Raw genomic sequence first — 27,594 nt, forward strand, 5'->3', positions numbered from 1 at the left:
GGAGAAACACCCACATCTATGTAGAATCAGGCCAGGCCAGCCACAAACTAACCCAGGAGCAGATGGCTTGAGAGCAGGGAGTGGGGTGGTTTCAAGCTCAGCAGGCCTCGTTTCAAGACAGGGAGAGGGGATGGTAGGGCAGGACCCACATGTGACATCTGAGAGCTACAAAGGAGGAGGCCAGGACACCCCCTGGGGGAGCACTGGAAAGTTGGGTACAGCAACAAGGCAATATGGCCATCTGAGGGGAAGGGCTCTGCTTTTCCTCCGCACTGAAAACTCACAGCTGTACCTGGTAAGCTGAGCAGGGCAGGTTTACCACCCTCCTACAGAAGAAGAAACTGAGGCTCAGAGACCTGGGACCTGCCCAATATCTGGCTCCTGATACCTCTTCTCAGCACATTCCCACCAGCTTCTACACAAGCCTGTGAACTTCCCGAGGGGAGTGCCTGCGAGGCACCCTCAGCACATGCCCCAGCAGAAGGCACACAGTGCTTTACAAATGGGGTGGAGATGCAGGCGGAGCTGCCTTCCCCCATCCTTGACCACAGGGCCAGGCAGCCAGGGCAGGTGCACACACCCCCCAACCCACATGCTCCCTGCTCCTGGATGTCACCAGGGAGGCCTCACCACAGCTCAGACAACACCCGGTCACAGGATGGTTGTGAGAGCAGGAGGGGAAACCAGTGTCTGCCACCTGGGACAGAGCTACCCCTGACATCCCTAGACCTGCTGGGGAGCCTGGCTGACATCACTGCCTGGCACAGCTTCTGCCACATTGGGTCTGTGGACATAGACTCCAGCCCATGGTCACTCTGGTCCCTTCTCAGAGCCGCACCTATTCCACGGCCTCAGCATCAAGGCCTGGCCCAGAAGGCACTGGGCCTCACGGCCTGCCTGCCCTGGTTCCCTGGGCCACTGCGAAGCTGTGGGCTGCTCTGCAGCTGGACCCCTGCCTCAGACCACAGGCTCTGCCACACCCACGGGAGGGTCTTCAGACAAGCTCAGCCCTTCCCCCTCCATTAGCTGGGCATGGTGGCCCACACCTGTAGTCCCAGCTACTTGGGAGGCTGAGGTGTGAGGATCACCTGAGCCCGGCAGGTTTAGGTTGTGGTGAGCCGTTATCGCACCAGTGTACTCCAACCTGAGTGACAGTGAGACCCTGTCTCCAAAAAGAAAACCAACAACTGCAGCAAGAATATTACCAAAGTTGAGAAAACTAATGCAGCAAAACAGGAATCTACTAATATGTGTTAAAACTGGCAGTGGTAAAAGCATGTGTGGATCAGGAACAAGCTTAGGTGGACAAATGTATGAAGATTGTGAAATCATAAAGTGCTTAAAGTGTACGGTTTTTCACTGCATCATCATTATTATTATTATTTTTGAGACGGAGTCTCACTCTATCACCCAGGCTGGAGTCCAGTGGCATGGTTTTGGCTCACTGCAACCTCCACCTCCCGGATTCAAGTGATTCTCCTGCCTCAGTCTCCCAAGTAATGAAGGGGGCCTGCCCCTCCATACCTGTTGGTATTTCTTGCAAGATGGAGACAAGAGACTGAGAAAAGGAAATAAGACACAAAGACAAAGTATAGAGGAAGAAAAGTGGGCCCAGGGGACCGGCACTCAGCAAGTGAGGACCTGCACCGGTGGTGGTCTCTGAGTTCCTCAGTATTTATTGATCACTATCTCTACTATCTCGGCAAGGGGGATGTGGCAGGACTATAGGGTAATGGTGGGCAGAGGGTCAGCAGGAAAACGTGAGCAAAGGAATCTGTGTCATAAATAAGTTTAAGGAAAGGTGCTGTGCCTGGATGTGCACGTAGGCCAGGTTTATGTTTGACTTTACACAAACCTCTCGGTGCAGTAAAGAGCAGTATTGCCGCCAGCATGTCTCACCTCCAGCCACAGGGCGGTTTTCTCCTATCTCAGTAAATAGAATGTACAGTCGGGTTTTACACCAAGACATTCCATTCCCAGGGACGAGCAGGAGACAGATGCCTTCCTCTTATCTCAACTGCAAAGAGGCCTCCCTCTTTCACTAATCCTCCTCAGCACAGACCCTTTATGGGTGTTGGGCTGGGGGACGGTAAGGTCTTTCCCTTCCCACGAGGCCATATCTCAGGCCGTCTCAGTGGGGGAAAACCTGGACAATACGCAGGCTTTCTTGGGCAGAGGTCCCTGCGGCTTTCCGCAGTGCCCTGTGTCCCTGGTTAATGGAGAATGGAGAATGGCGATGACTTTTACCAAGCATACTGCCTGCAAACACATTGTTAACAAAGCACATCCTGCACGGCCCTAAATCCCCTAAACCTTGAGTCAATACAGCACATGTTTCTGTGGGCACAGGGATGGGGCTAAGGTTACAGATTACCAGCATCTCAAAGCAGAAGAATTTTTCTTAGTACACATCAAAATGGAGTTTCTTATGTCTTCCTTTTTCTACATAGACAGAGTAACAGTCTGATCTCTCTTCCTTTCCCCCACAGAGTAGCTGGGATTACAAGCTTGCACCACTATGCCCAGCTAATTTTTGTATTTTTAGTAGAGATGAGGTTTTGCCATGTTGGCCAGGCTAGTCTCGAACCTCTGACCTTAGGTGATCCACCCACCTTGGCCTCCCAAAGTGCTAGGATTACAGGTGTGAGCCACCACGCCTGCTTCTCTGTATTATTCATCAGCAAGAACTCTGTGGGAAATATCTGAATCCATTGTCAGTGGTGAATCTATTGACTCTTTCAGTGGTGTCAATGGTATACTTCATTTGCTCTCCTGCACGTAACCAGCATTCACAGATGCACATTTGCAATTGATTTCAATGACAGGGAACATTAACTTTGAACCCCGATTAAGCAAAATGGCATCCACTCTTCTCAATAATAGACCCACATTACAAAAATTAAGCTCAATTATTATTACGTTTTGAATTTTGCCTATAATCACATTCTGAGGTTAAATTCAAAAATAAAGAAGAAGTATAAAATTTTTTTAAAATTGCCTATAAAAAACATATGGAAGTTGCCAGTCTGGGCAACATGGCAAAACCCTGTCTCTACAAAAAAAAAAAAAAAAAAAAAAAAAATTAGCTGGGCATGGGGCGCACCTATAGTCCCAGCCACTAGGAAGGCTGAGATGGAAGGAACACTTGAGCCCAGGAGGTCCAGGCTGCAGTAAGCTCACATCATGCCACTACATTCCAGCCTGGGCAACAGAGTGAGACCCTGTCTCAAAGAAAATTAAAAAGTAAGTAATTATACTATTCACCCTCTGACCCTTAAGAAAACAGTTTGTAAACCCCTCAAACGGGTTATTATTATATCCACTTTATAGATGAGGAAATGAAGGCAGAGGTTCTGCAACTTGACCAGGGTTTCACAGCTAAGGCGCAGTCAGGGACGCTGGCTTCAGAGTACATGATGTGTACCGTGGGTCCATGCTGCCTTCCAACAACAAAACTGAACAGAAGAACTGTCACCTGAGGAAGTAAAACTAACAGCATAAGCAGAAGACATTACAGATAATGCCCACGTGATAAAATCACATTTGGGAAACCAGAACAAACTATTCTGAACTAGAGCCAATTAGAGACAATAAGCTCAGGAACTGGTTAACATGTTCAAACAATACGAAAACAATCATATTAAATGTAAAGATTGGCCGGGGGCAGACGCTCACACCTATAATCCCAGCACTTTGGGAGGCCAAGGTGGATGTATCACCTGAGGTCAGGAGTTTGAGACCAGCCTGACCAACAGGGAGAAACCCCATCTCTACTAGAAATACAAAATCAGTCAGGTGTGGTGGTACATGCCTGTAATCCCAGCTACTCAGGAGGCTGAGGCAGGAGAATCGCTTGAACCTGGGAGGCAGAGGTTGCAGTGAGCCAAGATCATGCCACTGCACTCCAGCCTGGGCAACAGAGCAAAGCCCTGTCTCAAAAAAAAAAAAGATGTGGAGTGGGGAGTGGTGGCAGCTACTTAAGAGGCCAAGGCGGTAGGATCACTTGAGCCCAGGTGTTTGAGGCCATCCTGGGCAACATTAACAAGACCCCATCTCTTTCAGAGAGAGAGAGAGAGATTGATTTAGAAAGCAATTAAGACTGGGGCCTTGACCAAGAATCAATTATCAATAACCTAGACTCAGCTAGTCTGAGGTGTCCTTTCTCTTCTGAGAGTTGAATGATTAACACAGAAAGTATAAAGTGTAAAAACATAGTGCCGGGCGCGGTGGCTCATGCCTGTAATCCCAGCACTTTGGAAGGCCAAGGCAGGTGGATCATCTAAAGTCAGGTGATTCGAGACCAGCCTGGCTAACATGGTGAAACCCTGTTTCTACTAAAAAGACAAAAAATTAGCTGGGCATGGTGGCAGGCGCCTGTAGTCCCAGCTGCTTGGGAGGCTGAGGCAAGAGAATCACTTGAACCCAGGAGGCAGAGGTTGCAGTGAGCCGAGATCATGCCACTGCACTCCAACCTGGGCGGCAGAGCGAGACTGTGTCTCAAAAAAAAAAAGAATAGAATCTTATACGTTTAATGCAACCCTAGGAAGCAATCAGGGAAGGTTCAAAAAATGAATAAGGGAATAAGAATAGGAGTAAAGAAATAAATTGAAATACCAGTGACGAGGATTTTCATAGCCTGTTCAAATCTAAGTATGTAGTCAATTTTGGGATCACTGTGATTTGGGGTTTGCTTTCTACCTAATAAGCTATTTAAAACACTGAGAAGGCAATATTAGAACTTTCATTTTAATGAAATATTCAGAATTTTGATTAAAATAAATACTAAATTAAGTTTACAAGCAACAGTTAAATATTTAGAGACATTTAATGTACTCAGTTTTGCGAACAGTACAAACATTTAAGAGCGTTGATTGAGGCTGAATGCGGTGGCTCACGCCTGTAATCCCAGCACTTTGGGAGGCTGAGACGGGTGGATCACGAGGTCAGATTGAGACCATCTTGGCTAACACAGTGAAACGCTGTCTCTACTAAAAATACAAAAAAATTAGCCGGAAGTGGTGGCGGGCGCCTGTAGTCACAGCTACTCGGGAGGCTGAGGCAGGAGAATGGCGTGAACCCATGAGGTGGAGCTTGCAGTGAGCAGAGATCGCACCACTGCGCTCCAGCCTGGGCGACAGAGTGAGACTCTGTCTCAAAATTAAAACAAATAGTGTTGATTGGGAGTAAGGGAATGTCAACTGCCAATAAATGTAGAAGATGAAAGAACAGGACTTTAAACAGCCCATACTTAGTTATGGGTCTCCGTCTCCTACCCATACAGAAAAACTCCCTGACATTCATGACTTCATCCACTCTGACTAGCAGATAGGCCACATTTCCTGACACCCTGGCTCTTCACCTCAAAAGGTTTGTCTTTCCACCACACCAGCAAAGACCCTCAGGACACATGATTCACGCTGCCAGCTAAGCATCTACCCCAAGGGACAAGGTAAGCACACACTGAAGCAGCTGGGCCATCCTAGTCCTAATCCCTATAGCGGTGTCCACACTGAGAATTGCAGCACTTGTAGAAGGTGATCATCAGCTCGTCTGCAGAGGAAGTCTGAAGCTGCATGAAGTAAGCACGAGGATGTTTGCATTTGAGACATGGCTCTGGCAATCAGAAAAATAAAGAAGTGACCCACATTAAAAAAAAACATTGCTCATGAATGTTAAAAGTAGGTATTACTATCTTTTCTTTTTTTTTTTTGAGACGGAATCTCCCATTGTTGCCTGGGCTGGAGAGCAGTGGCACACTCTCAGCTCACTGCAACCACCACCTCCCAGGTTCAAGCAATTCTCCTAACCCAAACCCTAGCCCTAACACTACACAAACCCAAACCCAAACCCTAACCCTAAACCCTAACACTAACCCCTAAAGCTAACCCTAACCCTAACCCCTAAAACTAACCCTAACCCTAAACCCTAACCCCTAAAACCCTAACCCTAACCCCAACCCTAACCCTAACTTCTTAATCAACCGTATTGACTAATGAAGTAAACATGAGTAGGCCAGTCGAGGTGGCTTACATCTCTAATCTCAGCACTTTGGGAAACCAAGGCAGGCAGATCACCTGAGCTCAGGAGCTCGAGACCAGCTGGCCAACATGGTGAAACCCGGTCCCTACTAAAAATACAAACATTAGCCGGGCGTGGTGGCAGGCGCCTGTAATCCCAACTACTCAGTAGGCTGAGGCAGGATAATCACTTGAACCTGGGAGGTGGAGGTGGCAGTGAGCTGAGATCACACCACTGCACTCCAGCCTGGGCGACAGAGCCAGACTCCATCTCAAAAAAAATAAAAATAAAAAGCAAACATGAGTGTTTAAACCTGAAATTTTTTGCAACTGGTATATGTGTGATATACACACACATACACACACACAGGGCTGGAGAACATAGTAAGGTAATATTCTGTCCAGTAAACTCTTATGAAATTTCAATGATCAATTGTGCCCTCTGCCTTTCATTCTGCGTTGAGATTTTATTTTTCTTTACTGATTATCCCAAATATGGACTCTGCTTTTATGTATCTATTTCCTTGATTTATAAATTAAGGGTGATTCTCACATATGATCTACCAAACATTTTTTTTTTGGTCTAAAAAAATCACGTCAGAACATTTGTGTTGTTAGACATCATAACCGCTGTGACTTGAAGGATCTAGGTAGACAGAATCTTAAGAGTATTTGATAAGAGGGTGTTGGATGTGCATAGAGTTCCGAAGACCCCCGAGAGCCTGCTGTGTCCCTGCAGGTGGAGGCCGCAACGCAGGCAGCTGGGCTGGGCTGGGCGGGAGAGGGCAGCAGGTGGGAGCGCTCAGGGACTGGGGGCCAGGTCAGTTCTGCGACCCCTGTTCTGAGGCCAGTGGGAAACCATCGTTAAAGTTAAATAAGAAGAGTGATGGGATGAGACTTGTTTGTAAAGGAGAGTTTTGTCGCAATCACCCTGAGGTCTCTGTGGGGTGTGGGTGGGTCTGTGCTCCTCCGGGGAACTCGCTGTGCAGAGCACTGCCGGAGGCTGCGAGTTCCCCCCTGGAGTGCGGCGTCTGCATCTGCCCAGGGGGAACCGCTGTGCAGACCCAGGCTGGAGGCAGCTCTGTTCTTCAACTCTGCGAAGGCTCCAGAAAAGGAAAACTGGACCCAGATGGAAAGAGACATTTTCCACCCAGCCGGGGTGGCTGCGAAGTGAAACGGGCCTGCGGACACGACCCTCAGGTAGAAACGTGGCCTCCTGCGCTGGGGTCACCTGGCGCTTACCTGGGAGGGGTCCCTGTTTGGGGTGAAAAACACTGGGGTGTTTTCTGTGAGATGCAGATCTGGCTCAGCAACAACCGCTGAGGAAGCTGAGAGAAAAGAGAAAGAAAACTCCACACTACCGTTGCAAGTTTCCTGAAAGTATGGAATTATTGGGAAGTAAGCTACTTTTTAAAGCAACTGTGTCAATTCCACGTCCGTGAAGCAGATACGACAACAAACTCCACTGTGGAGGCCGAGCCCGAGGCAGCTCCAGCTCAGCAGCAGCTGTGAGCAGCTGGAGGCTACGTTTGTTTTGATTATGTCCGTGTTGATTATTATGAGCGGGGACTGCGGGGCCGTGTGGGGAGCACGGGGTTTTATATTAACGTTTTTGTATTGAGGCAGTGCATTAGCATTACAGGTGTTTGCTACCTGAGCACCGCGAGTGTCACATTCGTATTTCGGGAGGCATATCTGCATTAGGAACGCTCCATTTGTGTTCCCAGGCTGCGGTGTGGACCTCGCGCTGCGCCCGCCTCGCCTTGGGTGGGGAGAACCTCAGTGCACAGGATTCAGAGGGGCTTTTGGTTTCCAGTTTTCCACACCGACCCCGCTTACTGGTCTGTAACCCTCAGTAGTCAGGGCTGCAAACAGGAAGGATTTTACTCACCATGGCCTCGAGTTGTCCCAAAGCGAGGCGGTGCCCCCCGGGTCTGTGCTGAGGAGAACGCGGGCTTCACCCTCGCTTCGGCCCGGTGTGGACGCCCTGCTGGCGGCCAGGGCACTGCAGGGCCCTCTTGCTCACGGTGTCATGGCCTTGCGCCCCCTGCTGGCGGCCGGGGGCACTGCAGGGCCCTCTTGCTCACGGTGTCATGGCCTTGCGCCCCCTGCTGGCGGCCAGGGCACTGCAGGGCCCTCTTGCTCCCAGTGTAGTGGCGGCACGCACCCTGCTGGCGGCTGGAGACACTGCAGGGCCCTCTTGCTGCCACAGCCACCTGGCATTGAACAGTGACAGTGTGGCCAGCACTGTGCTAAGCTCATCTCAGTCATTCTCTCACCACATCCTCCAACGAGCCCGTGAGGCCCAGAGAGGTTAGGCGAGTTGCCAGTGGTCACACAGCCGATAGTGGCCAGGCTGGAACTTGGACTCAGGCTCCCAACTCTCACCCACCAGCATGTGCTGATTCCCCTTCAGGGCAACTGGGAGCCACGAGGGATTTTTAAGGGGGGTGGGTAGCACGGTCTCAGTGCCCTAAATCCCCAAGTCACGTTCGTGGAGAACCCGCTGCGTCCACCTGGGAGACGTGGCTGGTCTGTTTTCAGGGTCTGACCCTGCTGGCCTCTTCCTACACCACTTAAAGTTGGAGTGCAGGTTGTTCAGCACTATCAATTCTGCAAATTCAAACTGAAATGGAGCTAATACTGGGGAGACCTGATGTCCCAGTTCTTGTCTAACTTGAAAGAAAGATTCTCACCAAGAGGCAGTACAAAGATGGCAGATAACTTCATTGAAAAGAAATATAGTGTAAAGAGCTTATTGTAGAAAAAATAAGTATGCCTCAAGGGAGAAGTGGGGCTGATCTGCAGGAACACAGCCCCAGGGTCCTGAGCAGGGAGTTTTATGTTGGACTTCTTCACATTCCTCAAGTCTCCACCTCTTTTCTTTGTCTGGTTTTCCTGCTCCTTCCTTAGATCCCTGACTTGCCCCATCTAGGCTTGTGGGACCCCCTCACTGTTGGCTGACACATATGTGCAGTGATCAGTGTGATTCCACTGCTGGGGCTGGGCTCCTTCCTGCCATTCCAGGAAGGTCCTACAGTGGTCATGTCTGTACCTACTATGCCTGCCTATCTCTTTCGAATGTCCTTCTCTGCCCTAATCTGTACTTATGGTGCCAGGTTTCTCTTAAGAATGTCCCCTTTGTCCTTATCAGCATGTAGCTAGCAATATCCTAACATTTTAACAGCAGAGTGAATGATTATTGGGGCATCTTAAGAGGAGCTCTGTGCCCCAAACTCACACAGCCTCCCAGAACCTCCTCTACCCAACCCCAACCCTAACCCACCACTGTAATCTTAACCAACCCTAACCCTGATCCCCAGGGAAGTTGAATCTGCCTCCTCCTGCCAAGTGCCTCCCTTGATCCTCACCACACTCTCAAAACCTGATCCCACACTTGCATTGAAAACAAACTGCAGGCCAGGCATGGTGGCTCACGCCTGTAATCCCAGCACTTTGGGAGGCTGAGGTGGGCGGATCACTTGAGGTCAGGAGTTCGAGACCAGCCTGGCCAACATGGTGAAACCCTGTCACTACTAAAAATACAAAAATTAGATGGGCATGGTGGTGTACACCTGTAATCCCAGCTACTCGGGAGGCTGAGGCAGGAGAATCACTTGAACCCGGGAGGCAGAGGTTGCAGTGAGCCAAGATTGCCTCACTGCACTCCAGCCTGGGCAACAAGAGCAAGACTCTGTCAAAAAACAACAACAACAACAACAACAACAACAAACTGCAGTTCTCACTTTCTTCTGACCCCTCCTAGCAGTGCACCCCAGGCCCACACCCTTGCATATACCAATGGCAGCATGGTGGGGTTTTGTTTTTGATTTTTTGCTAAGTTTTTATTTTAATTCAAGGACTTTGCTTCATACAAAATGTCATTGTAGAAACAATAGCAGAATCCAAAGTTTGGCTGATAAATATGACTCAGGCAGCAAACTAGTCAATCACAGAATTTCTTTTTAAGTAGGTCCCAGATGTGTTGCATGGTTGGGACTTTTTTTTTTTTTTAACACTTCTTAAATATAAAGTTTTGCAACAAACCTTTGATTTATATCAAATATAATTAAAAATTAACAAATACATTGTATCAAAAAGTACGAAGATATACATTATCATGCACATACTTGTATATATGTATATATGTTACATGCACACATAACTTGTTCAAACTACAGCCACTGCTTGACTGGTTCCAGATGCAGACAACTGGGTGATGCACTTCAAATTTGGCAGCTCACTATGAGATTCAGGGGACATATATGATAGCCAGAGAAGACACAGTGAGAAACAAAACCCAAAGTCAGGAAAACAAGACATAATGTCTCCTTTCCCCGCTCCCTGTAGTTTTCATCAATTCCAATGCCTAGAAGAGTCTAGACAAGCCAGCTAGGCTGTGTGGGTTTAGAAAAGTGGATTCTCGACCCAACACTGCCTGGGGAAATGGCTGTGGTTCTGCATGGAATGGACACATTTGACACCCAAGATAACATGGGCTGGGGGCTGGGGAACAAGAGACAAAACGTCAGTGTCAAAATACACATCCTTCTACTTTGCAACATGAGCACAGTGATCACATGCACAGTCCGAGATTCCTGGTTTATTCTATTGGAATAAAATACTCTGTTATCTTTAAAGTTTCAGAGTGTTGTGCCTTCAGGTAAGGAAATTCTATAAAAAGGTTTGGTCACAATCATGCTGAACCCCGAGACCAGGCAGCAGTCTTGTGTGTTTTACTTCTATTAAATGTGTCTTTTGTTGCATAGCCCTATGGGTTAGTGACATCCACACACTGAACACACCTGTACAGGCACTGCATCTCCTGTGACACAGACACACACACACACACGCATCACACACAATTTCTTTGAGGAGAATCATGGGGTAGAAGCCAAGAATCCAACACAGATCATCTGGAATTTCAGAACACGGAGGACACACCACCATCAACTGCTCTAAATGCTCCCTTTCTTCACAAAACAAGGGACCTCCCAGCATCTTGTGCACCTTGGACAGTGTCCTGAGCATGGTCTTTCTCTCCTGAGCCGTGGCCATGGGGGTCAGACCTCACTTGACTGCCTGCTCCCTGTGTCTGGCGCCAGGACAGTGCTGGGCATCAGGTGCCCGGCGTCAGTGGCAGGAGCCAGTCCTCCCTCGGTCACTTGCTCTGAGTTTCATTCCAGCTGGGGCTTCCTCCCTCCTGCCCTGACGGCCCCACATCCAAGCCCCCAGCCAATGTCTTCCTCCTTCCTACCAGCCTTTGCCTCTCTTCTGCTGTATGTGGAAGGAAACCTATTTCACACACCACAGAGTGTGCCCTGAGAATCATATGCAGAACAGACTGAAAATGCCTCACACAAGCACGTGGTCAGCTGCCCTGTGGCTTCCTTGGAAACCCCTTCCACTCGTGGGAGGAGGACAGCAAATGGCTGCCTTGTTTGCCACCATGACATCCAGTGCTCTCCACTGGCAAGGGCTTGCTACCTGGCTGCCATTGCGAGTACTTCTCACAGCATCCTGCGGTGATGGATCCCGAGGCCTCGCCTCACACCACAGTGCCCAGGAGCCTGGGTGTGAGGGCCTGGTGGTCAGGCACTTGGTCAAGAGCAGCAGAGCCAGGGGCCGTCTAGGGTCCACCTGGACTGGACAGGGCTGCACAGGGAGTCTCCTCGCATAAGCCACAAAGACACGTGGCGAAAAGCTGACATCTTTCTTTCACAGGTTTGATTTTTTAAAGTTATGGGAACATTTCCTTCCCCATTTTTCTGGTTTTCCATTTTTTCTACATTAAGTATATAGAAGTGGCAAGAATGAGAGGTGTTGCAATTAAAAATCACAACCACAGCAAGAACACTTTCCAGCTCGGTTCCTGTGGGGCTGACGGTGTCCAGGGAGGACAGAGCTTGTCTGAGTGAGCATTCACTGACACTGGCGGGCTGCACAAGCCACGACTGTGTCCCCCTCCCCATCCCCTCCGTCCCGAGGTCTCGGCACACTTTCAGGTGGGCCCTGCTTCTCTGTGCCGCACGGCCACGTGAAGGGTGCTCCCCACAGGACGCAGAGCTCCTCACAACGGCTCCAAGCACCCATGCTGGATGCTGAGTCCCAGGACACGGGATTTGGACTCCTGGGTCCTTCTCAGCCACACACAGCAGCCTGCGGTTTAGGGTCTGGTGTGTGGTACGAGACCCAGGAAGGCAGGACAGGAAGGGGACAGAGAGAGCCGCATCCTCTAACAGGGCTTTATTCGTCGTCTAGAGTAAAAGAGGGGAGGAGGGGGAGGGAGGGGCCGCAGGAGCCTCACCAAGGTGGGCAAGGCCTCCCCCCAGGGCCTGCTGCCCCGTGTGGATGATAAAACTCATCCACTGGAACACACGCCTGCTGCATGCAGGCGTCTGAGTGGTCACGGTGCAGCTAGCACCAGTGGTCTTGGTCAGGGTGGTGGTAGCTGTGCCGTGCTCGGCCACCCGAGCTGAGTCCCAGGGTGCAGTGGTAACCGTTGGGCATGCGGCGGAGAAGGTGAGACTGGGAGGTCAGGGAGGACACGTAGGAAGTCCTGGAGGAGCGGCCCGAGTTGGTGGCCACAGCCTCCTCGAAAGTGAGCGTGTCCTCAGGCAGGGCGTGGACAGAGGCCTCACTGTCCAGACGCTGCCCCAGGTAAGGGTCAGAGCCAATTCGAGAGCCAGGGGCCAGGGGCTGGCTGAGGGGGTCTCTCTGCAGCAGGGCGTTGTGTTCGGAAAGCCCACGGCTGAGCCGGCCTGGGGAGAAGGCAGGGAGGCTGGTCTGAGCCCCGGCGAAGTGGATGGGTGAGGAGTTGGCCGTCTTGTAGGTGATGCTGGGGCGGGGAGTCAGGGGCGTCTGGGGGAGCTGCCTCCACCCACCGCGGCCGGGGGTGCTAGCACCAGATGTTGACAGCAAGGGGCTCCCATTCATGGAACCACTGCCCTACATGAAAATGGACCAGAACAAATCAGAGGTAAAAAAAAAAAAAAAAAAAGCCGAACCAACAGACAGAGCACATCACACACAGGTGCCTGGGGGGATGGGAGGAGAGAGGGAGGCAATGGGGGACAACGGGCTGCGGTGGCCAGGGAGGCAACAGGCACCTTTGTGCGGGGGAGGGCGATGGTCAGGGTCAGGCCCAGGAATGGGGTTGGGGAGAGCAGGTGATGGGAAGGGACAGGCTGGGGCCAGGGAAAAGGACAGAACAAAAGCCCAACGACCACAGTCAGGGAAGGAGAGTTAAGTGACCGAGAGAGAGGTGAGTATTTGGGGGCCCAGGTCCAAAAGTGGATGAGGACGCAGAACCACCGTCCCAGGGTGACCCAGGCAGGAGCTTGATGAGAACACAGCTGGGGTAGGCTGCAGACGTGGGCTCCGGGACAGGGCACAGAGGGGGCGCCCGGCCCTTGGGGTTGCTGGGAATGACAAAGGGCAGCAGCGAGGCCCTGGGGAGAGGCAGGAGCCTGTGGGACAGGGGTGCTGGGCCGAGGAGAGGCAGCTGCGCCCTGATCTCCCCACCTATTCCTCTTACCTGTGGGTGGGGTCCTGGCTCCTGGCCAGCTGTTGGCGACGTTGGGTGGCTGCTGAGGGAGGGCTTGGGCTTCGGGGTCTCACGGCCCCCAAAGCGGTCACAGGAGTAGAAGCGCTGCTTCTCCGAGGAGGAGGATGAGGGCTGCCTCCGCTCCTGGGACCGGCCCCGCTCCTGCCGGCACTCTCGTTCCCGCCGGCAGCCTGTAGGCCCCTCTCCCGGGGGCAGCCCCGGCCCCGCAGCACTGCTTGGTGCTGGCCAGGGAAGAGAAGAAGTTAGCACGGCCAGGCCCAAGGCAGGGACCCCTGACCCCCGGGGCCAGCAGGACAGAATTCAGGTGGTGCCAGGGGAGGCTAGGGTGAGGGTTAGGGCCTGGGCCTCAGTCCCACCCTGCTCTGGCTGGTTATGGGGTCACGAGGCCCACAAAGGAAGAGGGTCCCCCATGGGCTGCTTGGACCCCCTGACTCGGGCCATAGCTCCCTGAAGGACTCCCCGGGCCCCTCCACACGCACCGCCATCCATATCGGCAGGCAGGCTGGGCCCCTTCTCCAGGGACCTCTGCTTCCTGTCCCTGTGGCGGTGGCAGCGGTGGTGGTGGTGGTGCGACGCCTGGCTAGTGGGTGGGCGGTCCGGGGTGGTGCTGCAAAGATGAGTCCCACGGGGCCGCTGGGCCAGCGTGGAGATGGAGCGCTTCATGGGGCTGGCATCTGTGACGGGCTGTGGGCAAAGGACAGGGGTGGGCAAAGGACTGAGAGTGGGCCTAGGGGAGGCACCAGGGTCAGCGGGGATGCAGGCATGGAAGTGGGTGGTGGAGCAGGCCAGACAGCAGGCCCACACGTCCCCCATCCTGGTCTCACAGTCAGAAGGACCCAGGCCTGAGATGGTAGCCCAGGAGGGCAGGCTGGGGGCAGACAGTGCCTGAGTCCCCGCCCCATCCCATGTGTCGTGCCAGGAAGAGAGAGGTGGCTGGCTTGGTTGGAAGAACCCTGAGTGGAAACCAGAGACGCCTCTGCTGGCTGCAATGGGATCACTCTGCCTGGTGCGTCTGGGGTGGACTGGCTCCCGAGCTGCTTCCACGGCCAGAATCAGGACCTGTGAAGACACCTGGGAGGGGTAGGCCCTCCCAGGTAAACTCACCCACAGCCGCCAATGCATCACGTGTGTGAAGGAGGAGGCCCCAGCACAGGCTGCAGGGAGGCTCAGCCTGCACCCACCCACCAGGCAGCACCCAGGAGGGTACCACTGGGCGGGGAAAGAGACAAGGGAGGAAGGACAGGTGGGAAGAGGAGAAAACCCTAAGAGGGAGGAGAGGCAGTGAGGAGAGGAAAAGGGTTTGCTGGCCACAGCAGAGGGATGGGAGACGAGCCACAGACAAGCTTCAGATCCACAGCTCCACAGCCCAGGTCGGCCGAGGGACAGGGCTGGCACGGGGGCTCCGGTCACTTTTGGCCAACTGAAACAGGCTCATGGTGCAGGTGAGGCCCTGCAGCCCCTCCGAGGCCTCAGAGGTCCGGGCACAGTGTTCCCAGATTGGCCTCGGAGGGGCGATCCTCCCAGTGTCCTTGTGGAAGGAGCCTCCCCCGGGAAACACATGGGGCCAGAGCTTCCTCTTCCTGAATCCAATGTGCATGTCCCAGAAAGAGGCGAGCCCAGCAAGGAGCTGGGTAGAAAAGTAGTCCAGGGACTGCCCATGAGCAGGGAGGGTCCTCCGCAGAACCACAGGCGGGAGAGGGGACTGAGGTGTCGGTGAAATTTTCTGGATGAGAGTGGGGGTTGTCTCAGGGAGTAGAGCCCCAGAAAGGAGGAACAGAACATGGCTGAGCCAGAGTGGGGGCCCCTATGCCCCATGGCCCCTAATAGGAGGCTGAGAACAGGCACAGCTGTCCTCTACTGGACCTGACCCACCCTCTGGAGAAGCCTCAGGGGCTGAAGGCGTCCAGGCTGCACCTCTGTTGGCGCCCAGACAGGACTGCCCGGGGTGCCTGCTCCTGCCTCAGCAAAGAGCTCCACACATGGGCCCCAGCCCTCTCCACCCCAGGTCTCCTCACCTGTAGGAGGCCCAGAGCCACACCCCCACTTCCCCACCCCCCACTTGCCCAGCCCAGGGCCTGGACCCTCCCAGACCACCTACCTGAGTCTCGGCCGCAAGGCGGGGCATGGAGGCCGCTCGACCCTGGCTCTCCAGCCCAGGCTGGGGCTCCCCATCAGGGCCCCTCCGGGTTATGCTCTACATCTGAACGTCCACAGCCTGTGGATACAGCACTCACCTAGTCCCACCACACAAGGCACCGCGGACTCATCTGATCCCACCCCGGACTCACTCCATGAGGCACTGGGGTCTCACCCAAATCCATCTCAGTCTCACCTAACTCCCACTGCTGTTCACACGTCCCCCATCCTAGTCTCACACACCCCCCATCCCTGTTCACATATCCCCCACCCCAGTCTCACACGTCCCCCACCCTGGTCTCACACATCCCCCACCCAAGTCTCACATGTCCCCCACCCTAGTCTCACACGTTCCCCACCCCAGTCTCAAAATCCCCCATCCCTGTTCACATGTCCCCCACCCCAGTCTCAAAATCCCCCATCCCTGTTCACACGTCCCCCACCCCAGTCTCAAACATCCCCCATCCCTGTTCACACGTCCCCCACCCCAGTCTCAAACATCCCCCATCCCTGTTCACACGTCCCCCACCCCAGTCTCAAACATCCCCCATCCCTGTTCACACGTCCCCCACCCCAGTCTCAAACATCCCCCATCCCTGTTCACACGTCCCCCACCCCAGTCTCAAACATCCCCCATCCCTGTTCACACATCCCCCAACCCAGTCTCACTAGCCCCCGGGAGTGCTCACCAGTGCTCCCGACCACCCCACAGGGATCTCTGTGGAGTGGCCACGCTCCAGGGGTGGCCTGGCCTCATGGGGTGCATCCTGGGTCCTTTGAGTGCCCCAGGAGACAGACTCTTTGATGCCACTCTCTTGGTTTTGTCTGTGGCAGAGAAGACAAACAGATTCCTGTAGGGTCAGAGACTGCAGGTGCCTTACCAATAGCCTGGTGCTTCAACCTGCCAGGCGTCTCCACCACATGCAGCAGAGGTCAGGGGGTTTGGCCACCCTGTTCTGGACTGAACTGAGCCCTCCTTTGGGCACAAGAGCCCCAACGTGGCCTGTGCACGCTGGACCCAGGCAAAGCCTCATCAAAGGACATGGATCCAAAACAGGGTCAGAGCAAGAAGGGATTCAGAGTGGCAGAGAGGATGCAGAGCACCAGCTTACAGCCCACAGTGCTCAAGTCTGAGGGGGGCCTGGGTCCGTCACCCCCTCCTCTGGACAAGAGGCTGATCTGTGAAGTGGGAGCAGGGGTTGTCCTTGCCACACAGGACTATCCTGGGAAGGAGTGGGGCCGCATGTGTACAGCCTGCATTAGGACAGCAGCTGAAGAAGTCCTGCCTATGCCAGCAGACAGCAAGAGAAGCTGTCATGGAGAGGACAGGCTGGGACAGATGAGGGCAAAGCTGTCATGGAGGGGACGGGCTGGGACGGGGGGTAGGGGGCCTCGCCCGGGACTCTTTGGGCTTCCTCCTCTAGGGGCTTCCTCCCTCAGGGGTCCCTTGCTGGTGGCTCCTCCTTACTTCTCTGACGCCCCCACCCCAAGCCACGATGAGCCCTTCCATCCCTCGGCTCTCTGCTGGGGTGCAGCCTTCTGGCAGAGGCCACCCCACACATGCTCCCCATATGCCTGCCCCAATAGCCCCACCCAGAGATACTTCCGCACTGGTATTTCTCATCACTTGTCTCCCAACTGGCATGGAATGTGTTCAGGTGAGTGCTCATTCTCACATTCAGTGAAACACTGAAGACTACATTCTTAGTCATGCAGGTTGAGTGGCACTGATCACTCTGAGCTCAGACTGGAGCCTGATAGTCTAAATGGACCACACCCTGACCACAGCAGTGGACGCAGAGATGGCAGAAGGACACACTGGTGGTTGCTGGGGCTTCTGAGAAGCCCCATCCTTTGTCTTCTGAGAGTTGCAAGCAGCTCTCCTTCCATGCTGTCTGGGGCACTGCAGCCCCTGCTGGCACCAGGCACAGAGCGGCTGCAGTGGCAGGCTGGTGCTGAGAGGAGGGGTGGTTAGGAGAACCGGAGCTGGCTCCTAATGCACCACTAACCCTGAAATAACACCACGTCCAAGGCCAGAGGTGTGCTCAACCCGCTCACTAAATGGCTCAGTAAATACCCTCACCAGACCCAGTCTGAGTGGGTGCTCTCTGACTTGGAGTTGTAATTGATTTAGGTAGAAACTACCATCACAGAAATAACAGAAGCTCAATTTCCTGCTGAAAGCCTGGCTTAGATAAACCCCAGACACCTCACTATCTCCTCCCACCTGCACATACAGTCAGAATCAAGACTTTAAATGCAAGGAAGGTTTTCAACAGCATGCTGAAAGCAGTGTGGGAATGGGGGGCTGCCAGGGGCTCGGGAGTCAGCCCCCAGGATCTGGGTCCTGAGATTTGGGAGCACACTTTTCTGGGCCACAGTGGGAAAAAGTGATGGTTCTTGTAAGTCACCTGCTTCTGGGTGATTTGTTACCCGGAAATACTGTGGCAAGAGTTAAGTGATACAAAAGAACCTTACCAATTTCTTTACAAAATATAACAGCTTCAGAAATCAGTACCAAAGTGAAGATCTGAGAGGAAAAGTGCCTTACGGGGTTAGAAAGATCAGAGCAGTAGAAGGCCATTGACAGAAAGGGGTGGGAGATGGAGGTGGAATCTCAGCGTCTGCTGGCACGGAGGGCCGATGAGGAGCAGAGGCAGGGGCCTCTTGTCTGAAAGGGAAGCAGGTGCGTGTGTTGGGAATGGGACGTGGTGGTCTAAGTGCTGTTAGGAAGGTGGGTTCGACGAAGCACCTGTCTAATGTCACAGGAAACAATTTTAAAGTCTGCCACAGAAACCCAGCAAAGGAAGAGCCCTGGACTGCTCTCAGGCAGCAAGTACAACAAGCATCTGTAGCAAAGCCAGCCCCTGAGAACTGAGATGTGGCCTGGGGGCTCTCTGTCCTTGGAGGGTTGCTAAGGGCCCAAGTGCAGGGTCGGATGGCAGACATGCCCCTCAGGTGCCTCCAAGCTGGTGAACCCAGAGGCCAGTGGAAGTGAGGGCCAGAGAGGTCGAGGAAATGGGATGTCTGCTTCCCTCTTTACTGTCTTTGGACCTCCTCCTGTCCAGCTATGTCCTACTTCTGGATACTCACATGGCCTCACCATTGCTGAGGGAGGTGGAACTCTTCTGTCGAAGGAAAACCCGGGCTCCTCGGAGCACAGCCAGCTGTGTCTGCTCCAGGGTGGCCTTCAGAGGGTGGAACAGGGACACAGGACCCATCTGCAAAGGAGGCAAAGGGAAGGGAAAGTGCTCCAATGGGCCTGCAATGTGGCCTCTGTGACCTGCTCTGACCACGTGGCATGGGGCAAAAGCCAGGTCATGTTCAAGCCCAGCCTAAGGGCTCTTTCCCCTTAGCAAGGGGCCGCTTACTTTCCCTGATATGTCCCTAAATATGAGCATGTGACCAAAACAGTGAAGCAAGCCAGGGGACCCTTACAGCATCTCCTCAAAACCTTGCCTGTCAGTGACTTCAGGAAAGCCATGTCACCTCTCAAAACCTCAGTTTCCCTGTCTACACAACTAGGGGATTGGACCAGATTACAGGTGGCAACAATATTCCATCTAATCATTACCTTGAATTGGCTGGTAGGAGTTAGGGTTAGGGTTAGCGCTAGGGTTGGGCTGAGCAAAATTCCGAGGTTTCAGGGCTGGGGAAGACTGCTGCATGGATTAGTGATGTCTACCCCAGGTGTGAGAATGGAAGGTGTGGCCTGAGTACCACATATTCTCCATCTGAGGACTGGGTCAATGTCCCCAGAAGCCCTGGACACCTAGACAATTTTCCAGCAGAGAGACTACATATGGTCACCGAAGACACGGCTGTGTGGGAAGGACAACATCGGGAAGATGGGCCCCCAAATCATCTCAGTCAAAGGCAAGAGCAGAACAGACAATGATCCTGAACGTATCTGAATTTCTTTGCTTTCTGTGTGAAGGGAAAACAGTTCTCCTTTCACCTCTCCAAACAATCCTCCTCAAACGGTCTTCACATCTTCTTCTCTTCCACCCCATAACAACCATGACACTGCCCAGCCCAGCCCTCATCTTCTGGCCCTGAGTGCTGACTTTCTATGTCAGGAGCTGCCCAGTACCACCAGCTCATGGAAAGCATAAAGGCTGTGTGTAGTTTCTGACTTTGGGGGCCAGAGAGGTAGCTGCAAGAATCTTTCATCTTCCTTCTGAGATACTTTTTCCAAGAATGGTGTGCATCTCCCCTGTCATCAAACCCCCGAAGGATGCCAGAGCCTCGGAGGCATCACAGTTTTCCTGGAAAACTGAGGGCCGCCAGCTACCTGGGAGAGGCTTCCAGGAGCCTGCTGCATCTGGTCTCTGGTGGTTTTGTTCTGCTTGTAGAAGTCGAACATCATCAGAGCTGCATAAACCTTCCCCACTGTCATCTCATCAGCTGGAAAAGAACACAGGAGTTGAGATTCGGAGAAGGGGGCAGAGGATCCATGGAAACAAGGGATGGAAGTAAGGTGAGGAAACAGCCGCCCCTCCCTCGCCCCCCACAAGGACTCCTGGAAATACACTGGGACAGAGGGCTCTCAGGCAGAACAAGGGGCTCGGCCACCAGGAGTTTGGCCTACCTAGGGCTCCTCCAGATGCTGACCTGGCCCTCCTGGCTGCCCTGACTCCTCCTGAGGCCTCTCAAGGCTGGGCTGAGGCCATCCCCACCTGCTTAATGCAGGGCCCTTCCTGTGTTTCCTCCCCAGAAAGCAAGATGGAGTTGGGCACCTCCCGGCGCTCCCTCACGTCTCCCAAAAGATGGAGTTGGGCACCTCCCGGCGCTCCCTCACGTCTCCCAAAAGATGGAGTTGGGCACCTCCCCGCGCTCCCTCGCGTCTCCCAAAAGATGCAGTTGGGCACCTCATCGTGTTCCCTCACGTCTCCCACAAGATGGAGTTGGGCACCTCCCGGCGCTCCCTCACGTCTCCCAAAAGATGGAGTTGGGCACCTCCCGGCGCTCCTTCACGTCTCCCACAAGATGGAGTTGGGCACCTCCCCGCGCTCCCTCACGTCTCCCAAAAGATGGAGTTGGGCACCTCCCGGCGCTCCTTCACGTCTCCCACAAGATGGAGTTGGGCACCTCATTGTGCTCCCTCACGTATCCCATAAGATCGAGTTGGGCACCTCCCCACGCTCCCTCACGTCTCTCACAAGTTGGAGTTGGGCACCTCCTCGCGCTCCCTCACGTCTCCCACAAGATGGAGTTGGGCACCTCATTGTGCTCCCTCACGTACCCCATAAGATGCAGTTGGGCACCTCCCAGTGGAGTTGGGCACCTCCCCGCACTTCCTCATGCCTCTCAAAAGAAGGAGGTGTGCACGTCCCCGCGCTCCCTCACGTTCCCATAAGATGGAGTTGGGCACCTCCTCGCGCTCCCTCACGTCTCCCACAAGATGGAGTTGGGCACCTCCCCGTGCTCCCTCACGTCTCCAAGATGGAGTTGGGCACCTCCCGGTGCTCCCTCACGTCTCTCACAAGGAGATGGGCACCTCCCTGCGCTCCCTCACGTCTCCCACGAGATGCAGTTGGGCACCTCCCCACGCTCCCTCACGTCTCCTGCAAGATGACGTTGGGCACCTCCCCACGCTCCCTCACGTCTCTCACAAGATGGAGTTGGGCATCTCACTGCACTCCCTCACATCCCTGTGGGATCCTCTCTTGCCTTTCCTCTGGATTTAAAAAAAATAAATTCCACACACCAGGAGCTCAACACAACAAACCCACGCTCATCTCCGCGGTTCCTCTGCCACCCAGGGCTCTCTTGGTTGGAGCTGAGCGCAGACTCATGAGGAGGTGAGCCCACCTCTCCAAGGTGGCTTGCCCTTCATCCCTCACCCTCACCTCCACAGCCCTCCAGCCACTCTGGGTGGGACAGTAAAGGTGGGGGCTGGGGGCATTTCTCACCCTCACACTTACGCTTATGGGGTGGTACCAGCAAGTCCAAAGTCTTCTGGGGCAGATTGGCCCACACAACGGAAATCTCCTTCCTCAACTCCGCGTCACACTGATGCTGCTTTGTCCCAGCTGCACCAGGATGATGGTGGGGAAGGGGAAAAGACAGAGATGTTAGGAGCAGCCCTGCAGCCGCCAATGGGGCAGAGCTGGTGCAGGTGGGGAGATGAATGGTGTAGGCGGAGATGGGGTACAGACGGTGCTGGAAGGAGGGTGCAGTGCGAACAAACGCTGATGCAGAAGCTGCTCACAGCTCTCCCTGCTGCGAGTCTGCCCAGAGGAGGAGGCAGGTGAGCAGGGCAACCACCTCATGTGCACACGTGTGTCCGACGTGTGTGCATGCACTGTGTGCATGTGCATGTGTGTGCATGCATGTGCACTGCACGGTCGTGTGTGCATGGGACGGGCAATGGGGATTTAGGAGGAAGATGGCAGCACTCCAGCCATTCATCTATTCATTCAACAATATTTACCAAAAAACTCTCAAAAACTTCCCTTCTGGAGTTGACAACGCTTTAGTCTACCAATAAAGCAGTAATAAGTAAAAAAAAAAAAAAAAAAAAAAAAAAAAAAAAAAAAAAAAAGTGTACTGGAGAGTGCAAAGTGCCAAGGCAAGGAGAGCAGAGCAGGGAAGGGGAATATCAGCAGGGCTGCGGCTGTGGACAGGACGGCCATCAAAGTCTCCCGAGGAGGCCTGTGTGCCCTGAAGGTAAAAGGAGCCCCCGAGTACACTGGCCCTGCTGTGTCACCCAAAGGGCCAGGGAGGCCTCGGGGCAGGGTGGATGGAGGGGGTGGGCAGGAGGGTTAGGGAAGGCAGTGGAGGGTTTTGAGCAGAGGAATAAAATAATTGGATTCACCTTTCTTAAACATCAGGTTTATTAAGGTACAATTCACATGCAGTGAGAGTCACCCTTTTTCATTTTCTATGAACTTTGGTGAATTCATACACCCATGTACCTAGCACCACCGTCAAGGTATGCAACAGCTGCATCACTCCCAAATTCCTCTGTGCCCCCTTGAGTCAACCCCTAGTCCTATTGGCAGCCTCTGCCACCACTGATGTGTTTTGGGTCCCTATAGTTTTGCTCCAGAATGTCACGCCAATGGCATCGTACAGCACACTGGCCTTTGAATCTGGCTTCTTTCACACAGTGTGGTGCATGTGAGAGTCATACACATTGCCACATGCAACGGTAGCGTGTTTCCTTTTACTGCTGAGTATTCTTTAATTGTAATGAATGCACCATTTGTTTATCCATTGCCAATTGATGGACATATGAGTTGTTTACAGTTTGGGGCAATTTTGAATAAAGCTGTAAACATTTGCACATAGATTGTGTGGATGTATGTTTTCATTTCCTAAGTGCAATGGCTGGACCATAGAAGTAACTGCAAACTGTCTAAGGGGCTGCACCATTTTCTTTTCCCACCGGGAACATGTAGAATTCCAGTTGCTCTGCCCTCTCAGCACTAAGTATTGTCATTCTGAAAAGCATTTTGGCAACTACAGTAGACTGGAGTGTAATCTCGTTGTGTTTTTTTTTTTTTTTAATTCTGGATTTGTCTAATGATTAATGACATCAAGGATTTTTGCATGTGTTTGTTTGCCTTCCATATATCTTCTTTGATGACATTTCTGTTCAAATCTTTTGTCTGTTTTGGTTGGGTTATTTTCTTAGGGAGTTGTGACAGTTCTTCATATATTAGGAATACTAATCCTATAGCAGATATGTGTTTAGCAAATATGTTCTCCAATTTTAGGCTTGTCTTTTCATTCTGGTTTTTTGTTTTGTTTTGAGACAGGGTCTCAATCTGTTGCCCAGGCTGGAGTGCAGTAGTATGATCACAGCTCACTGGAACCTCGAACACCTGGGCTCAAGCAATCCTTCCGCCGTAGCCTCCTGAGTAGCTGGGACCACAGGCATGCGCCACCATGCCCAGCTGATTTTTTTAAATTATTTTTTGTAGAGACAGAGCCTCACTTTGTTGTCCAGGCTGGTCTTGAACTCCTGGATTCCAGCAATCTTCCCACCTTTTCTCTCAAAGTTAATCAAAGCTGGGATTGCAGGTACAAGCCACTGCACTTGGCCTCATTTTTAAAAATATCTTTTGTGGTGGGGCACAGTGGCTCACGCCTGTAATTCCAGCACTATGGGAGGCCAAGGCAAGTGGATCATTTGAGGTCAGGAGTTCAAGACCAGCCTGGCCAACATGGTGAAACCCCGTCTCTACTAAAAATACAAAAATTAGTTGTGTGTGTTGAAATGTGCCTGTAATCCCAGCTACTTGGGAGGCTGAGGCAGGGGAATCGTTTGAACCCAGGAGGCAGAGGCTGCAGTGAGCTGAGATTGCACCACTGCACTGCAGCCTGGGCAACAGAGCAAGACTCTGTCTCAAATATATATATATATATATCATATAGCAGAAGTTTTGCAGTAGTTCAATTTATCGATTTTTTCCATTTGAGATGGAATATCGGTCTGTCACCAAGGCTGGAGTACAGTGGCATTATCTTGGCTCACTGCAACCTCCGACTCCCAGGTTCAAGCAATTTTCCTGCCTCAGCCTCCCAGGGACTACAGGTGCACACCAGCAGGCCCAGCTTTTTTTAGTAGGGACGGGTTTCACCATGTTGGCCAAGTTGGTCTCCAACTCATGACCTCAGGTGATCCGCCTGCTTTGGCCTCCCAAAGTGTTGGAATTACAGATGTGAGCCACCAACGCCTGGCCTTGTGTTTTCTATACAGGTTTCATAATTTTAGATTTTACATTTCTGTCTACAATCCATTTCAAGTTATTTTTTGTACAGGGTAAAAGGTATGTGCTATGGATCAAGCTGTCCCCAACTCCAGTCCACATGTAGAAGCCCTAAGCCCCAGATGTGACTGTATTTGGTAACAGGGCCTGTAAGGAGGTGATCAGTTCAAGGAGTTCCTGTGGGGCCCTGATCCACAGAATCAGTGGTCTCATAGGAGACACCTGGAAATCCACTTGCTCTTTTTCTCTCCCTGCACACACAGAGGAAAGTCTGTTTGAGGACACAGCAGGACCATGGCTGTTTACTAGCCAAGAGAAGAGGCCTAAGAGTGACACCCACCTCACAAACACAAACTCTTGGACTTCTGGCTTCCAGAACTGTGAGAAATACATTTCTTTTGTCTAAGCTGCGGCATTTTCTTGTGGCAGCCCGAGCAAGCTAAAACGGCATGTCAAGAATGTCTCTTTTTGTATAGGATTGTCTAAATTTCTCCAGCATCATTTGTAGAAAAGATGATCTTTTCTCCATTAATTGCCTTTCCAAGTTTGTTAAAAATCAATTGACCGTATAAGTGAGTCTATGATACATGATTGATGAAGCTTTCCTTAATTCCTACTTTATGTAAAATTTTAAAAATCATGAATGGATGTTGAATTTTGTCAAATGTTTTTTCTATATCTATTGAGATAATCATATACTTCTCCTTCTTTGATACAGTAAACTGGATTTTCAAACACTGAACCTAACTTATCCTGGGGTAAACCCCACTTGTGTCATCATATATTATCTTTTAAAATATATTCAGTTTGGCCGGGTGCGGTGGCTCACTCCTGTAATCCCAGCACTTTGGGAGGAGGCTGAGACGGGCGGATCACGAGGTCAGGAGATGGAGACCATCCTGGCTAACACGGTGAAACCCTGTCTCTACTAAAAATACAAAAAAGTTAGCCAGGCGTGGTGGCGTGCACCTGTAGTCCCAGCTACTCGGGAGGCTGAGGCAGGAGAATGGCATGAACCCAGGAGGCAGAGCTTGTAGTGAGCCGAGATCGCGCCACTGCACTCCAGCCTGGGCAACAGAGTGAGACTCCGTCTCAAAAAAAAAAAAAAAATTCAGTTTGCTGAAAGATTATGTTGAAGATTTAAAAAAATCTATGTTTATAAGGGATATTCATCTGTAGTTTTCTTTTCTGGTCATGTCTTTGTCTAGTTTTGGTATCAGAGCAAAGCTGGCCTCTGAAAATAAAATAAGTTGGAAAATATTCCCTTTTTCCACTTTTTGGAAGAGTCTATACAGAATTGGCATTATTTCTTCCTTAAACAGTTGGTAGACTTCAATAAAGAAGCCATTTGGACCTGGGATTGTCTTTCTTGGAAGGTTTTTCCACTCTAAACTTAATTTATTTAATATATATGGTATTATGAAGCTTTTGCTTTTTTTTTTTTTTTTTTGAGATGGGGTTTCACTCTGTTGCCCAGGCTATAGTGCAGTGGCACCATCACAGCTCATTCCTCCTACCTCAGCCTCTCCAAGCAGCTGGGAGCACAGGCGTTCACCACCACATTCAGCTAATTTTTTAATATTTTGTAGAGCCAGGGGCTCCCTGTGTTGCCCAGACTGGTCTCAAACTCCTGAGCTCAAGTGATGCTCCTCCCTCAACCTCAAAAACTGCTGGGATTACAGGTATAAGCCAGGGCACCTGGCCTGGTTATCTCTTTTTTTTTTTTTTTTTTTTTTGTCCTCTGGTGTTGAAACTGAAGGTTATCTATTCTTTTTTTTTTTTTTTTTTTTTGAGACAGAGTCTTGCTCTGTCACCCAGACTGGAGTACAGTGGCACAATCTCGGCTCACTGCAAGCTCTGCCTCCTGGGTTCACGCCATTCTCCTGCCTCAGCCTCCCGAGTAGCTGGGACTACAGGCACCCGCCACCACGCCCGGCTAATTTTTTGTATTTTTAGTAGAGACGGGGTTTCATTGTGTTAGCCAGGATGGTCTCCGTCTCCTGACCTCGTGATCGGCCTGCCTCAGCCTCCCAAAGTGTTGGGATTACAGGCGTGAGCCACCGGGGGCACCGGGCCTTTTTTTTTTTTTAGAGATGGGGTCTCGCTATGTCGCCCAGGCTGGAGTGTAGTGGCATGATCTCGGCTCACTGCAACTTCCTCCTCCCAGGTTCAAGCGATTCTCTTACCTCAGCCTCCCATGTAGCCGAGACTACAGGCACACATCGCCACACCTGGCTAATTTTTTGTATTTTAGTAGAGACGGGGTTTCACTGTATTGTCCAGGCTGGTCTTGAACTTCTGAGCTCAGGCAATCTGCCTGCCTTGGCCTCCCAAAGTGCTAGGACTACAGACGCGAGCCACTACGCCCGGCCATTAGTCTTTTTTTTTAACCTGATCACTCTGGCTGTTGTGTTGAAGGCAGACAGAAGGGGCCAAGGGCAGAAGTGGATGAATTAGAAGCTGCTGCAGCAACAGCTGAGAGCCAGAGGAGGCAGCAATGGGGGAAGGGAGAGGAGTGGCCACATTTTGGATATATTTTAAAGACAGAGTCAAGAAAATATGAAAGAGAAGGCATGAATCAGAAATGGGATAAGGAAGGAGGAGAAAAGGATGATCCTCAGCCTGTGCAATACAGCGAACCCCCATCTCTAAAAAATATACAAAAACTAGTAGGGAGGAGTGGTGCCTGCAATCCCAGCACTTTGGGAGGCCAAGGCAGGAGGATCACTTGAGCCTGGGAGGTGGAGGCTGCAGTGAGCCGTGACTGCACCACTGCACTCCAGCCTGGGTGACACAGTGAGACCCTACCATAAATAAATAAATAAATAAATAAATAAATAAATAAATAAATAAATAAATAAAATAAGATGACTTCTAAGGTTTCGGCTTAAGCATTGACTGAGATAGGGAAGGCTGTGGGGGAAAATTTGAAGTTCAGGAGAGAAGTCAGGGCTAAAAATACAAAATTGGATTAATGTTATTTAAAGCCATGGGAATAGGTGAGATGATAAAGGAGTGAGTGTAGAGAGAACATTCCATGGCACAAAGGCACACCCAAAGTTTGTGGGATCAGAGAAACAGATAAAAAAGGTTCAAAGAGAAGAAAATGCAAATGGAGAAACGGCCATGGACAGCCCATGAGCTGGGGATGTGC

At 51.9% G+C, this 27,594-nt stretch overlaps 1 protein-coding gene across 1 annotated transcript in view; it reads right to left on the reverse strand.

Annotated features, from left to right (window-relative positions):
- Positions 1-9,829: 9,829 nt before the first annotated feature.
- LOC117979278 (voltage-dependent N-type calcium channel subunit alpha-1B-like) overlaps positions 9,830-27,594 on the reverse strand; it is a 28,424-nt gene continuing 10,659 nt past the window's right edge. Inside the window, 8 exon segments of the mRNA XM_055108418.2 lie at positions 9,830-12,965; positions 13,555-13,805; positions 14,064-14,268; positions 15,683-15,799; positions 16,410-16,545; positions 18,814-18,941; positions 20,015-20,127; positions 21,648-21,755. Coding sequence (XP_054964393.1) covers positions 12,435-12,965; positions 13,555-13,805; positions 14,064-14,268; positions 15,683-15,799; positions 16,410-16,545; positions 18,814-18,941; positions 20,015-20,127; positions 21,648-21,755 — 1,589 coding nt within the window. The 3' untranslated portion in view covers positions 9,830-12,434.

This window comes from Pan paniscus, chromosome 13, assembly GCF_029289425.2.
Source record: "Pan paniscus chromosome 13, NHGRI_mPanPan1-v2.0_pri, whole genome shotgun sequence".
NCBI classification, from domain to species: Eukaryota; Metazoa; Chordata; class Mammalia; order Primates; family Hominidae; genus Pan; species Pan paniscus.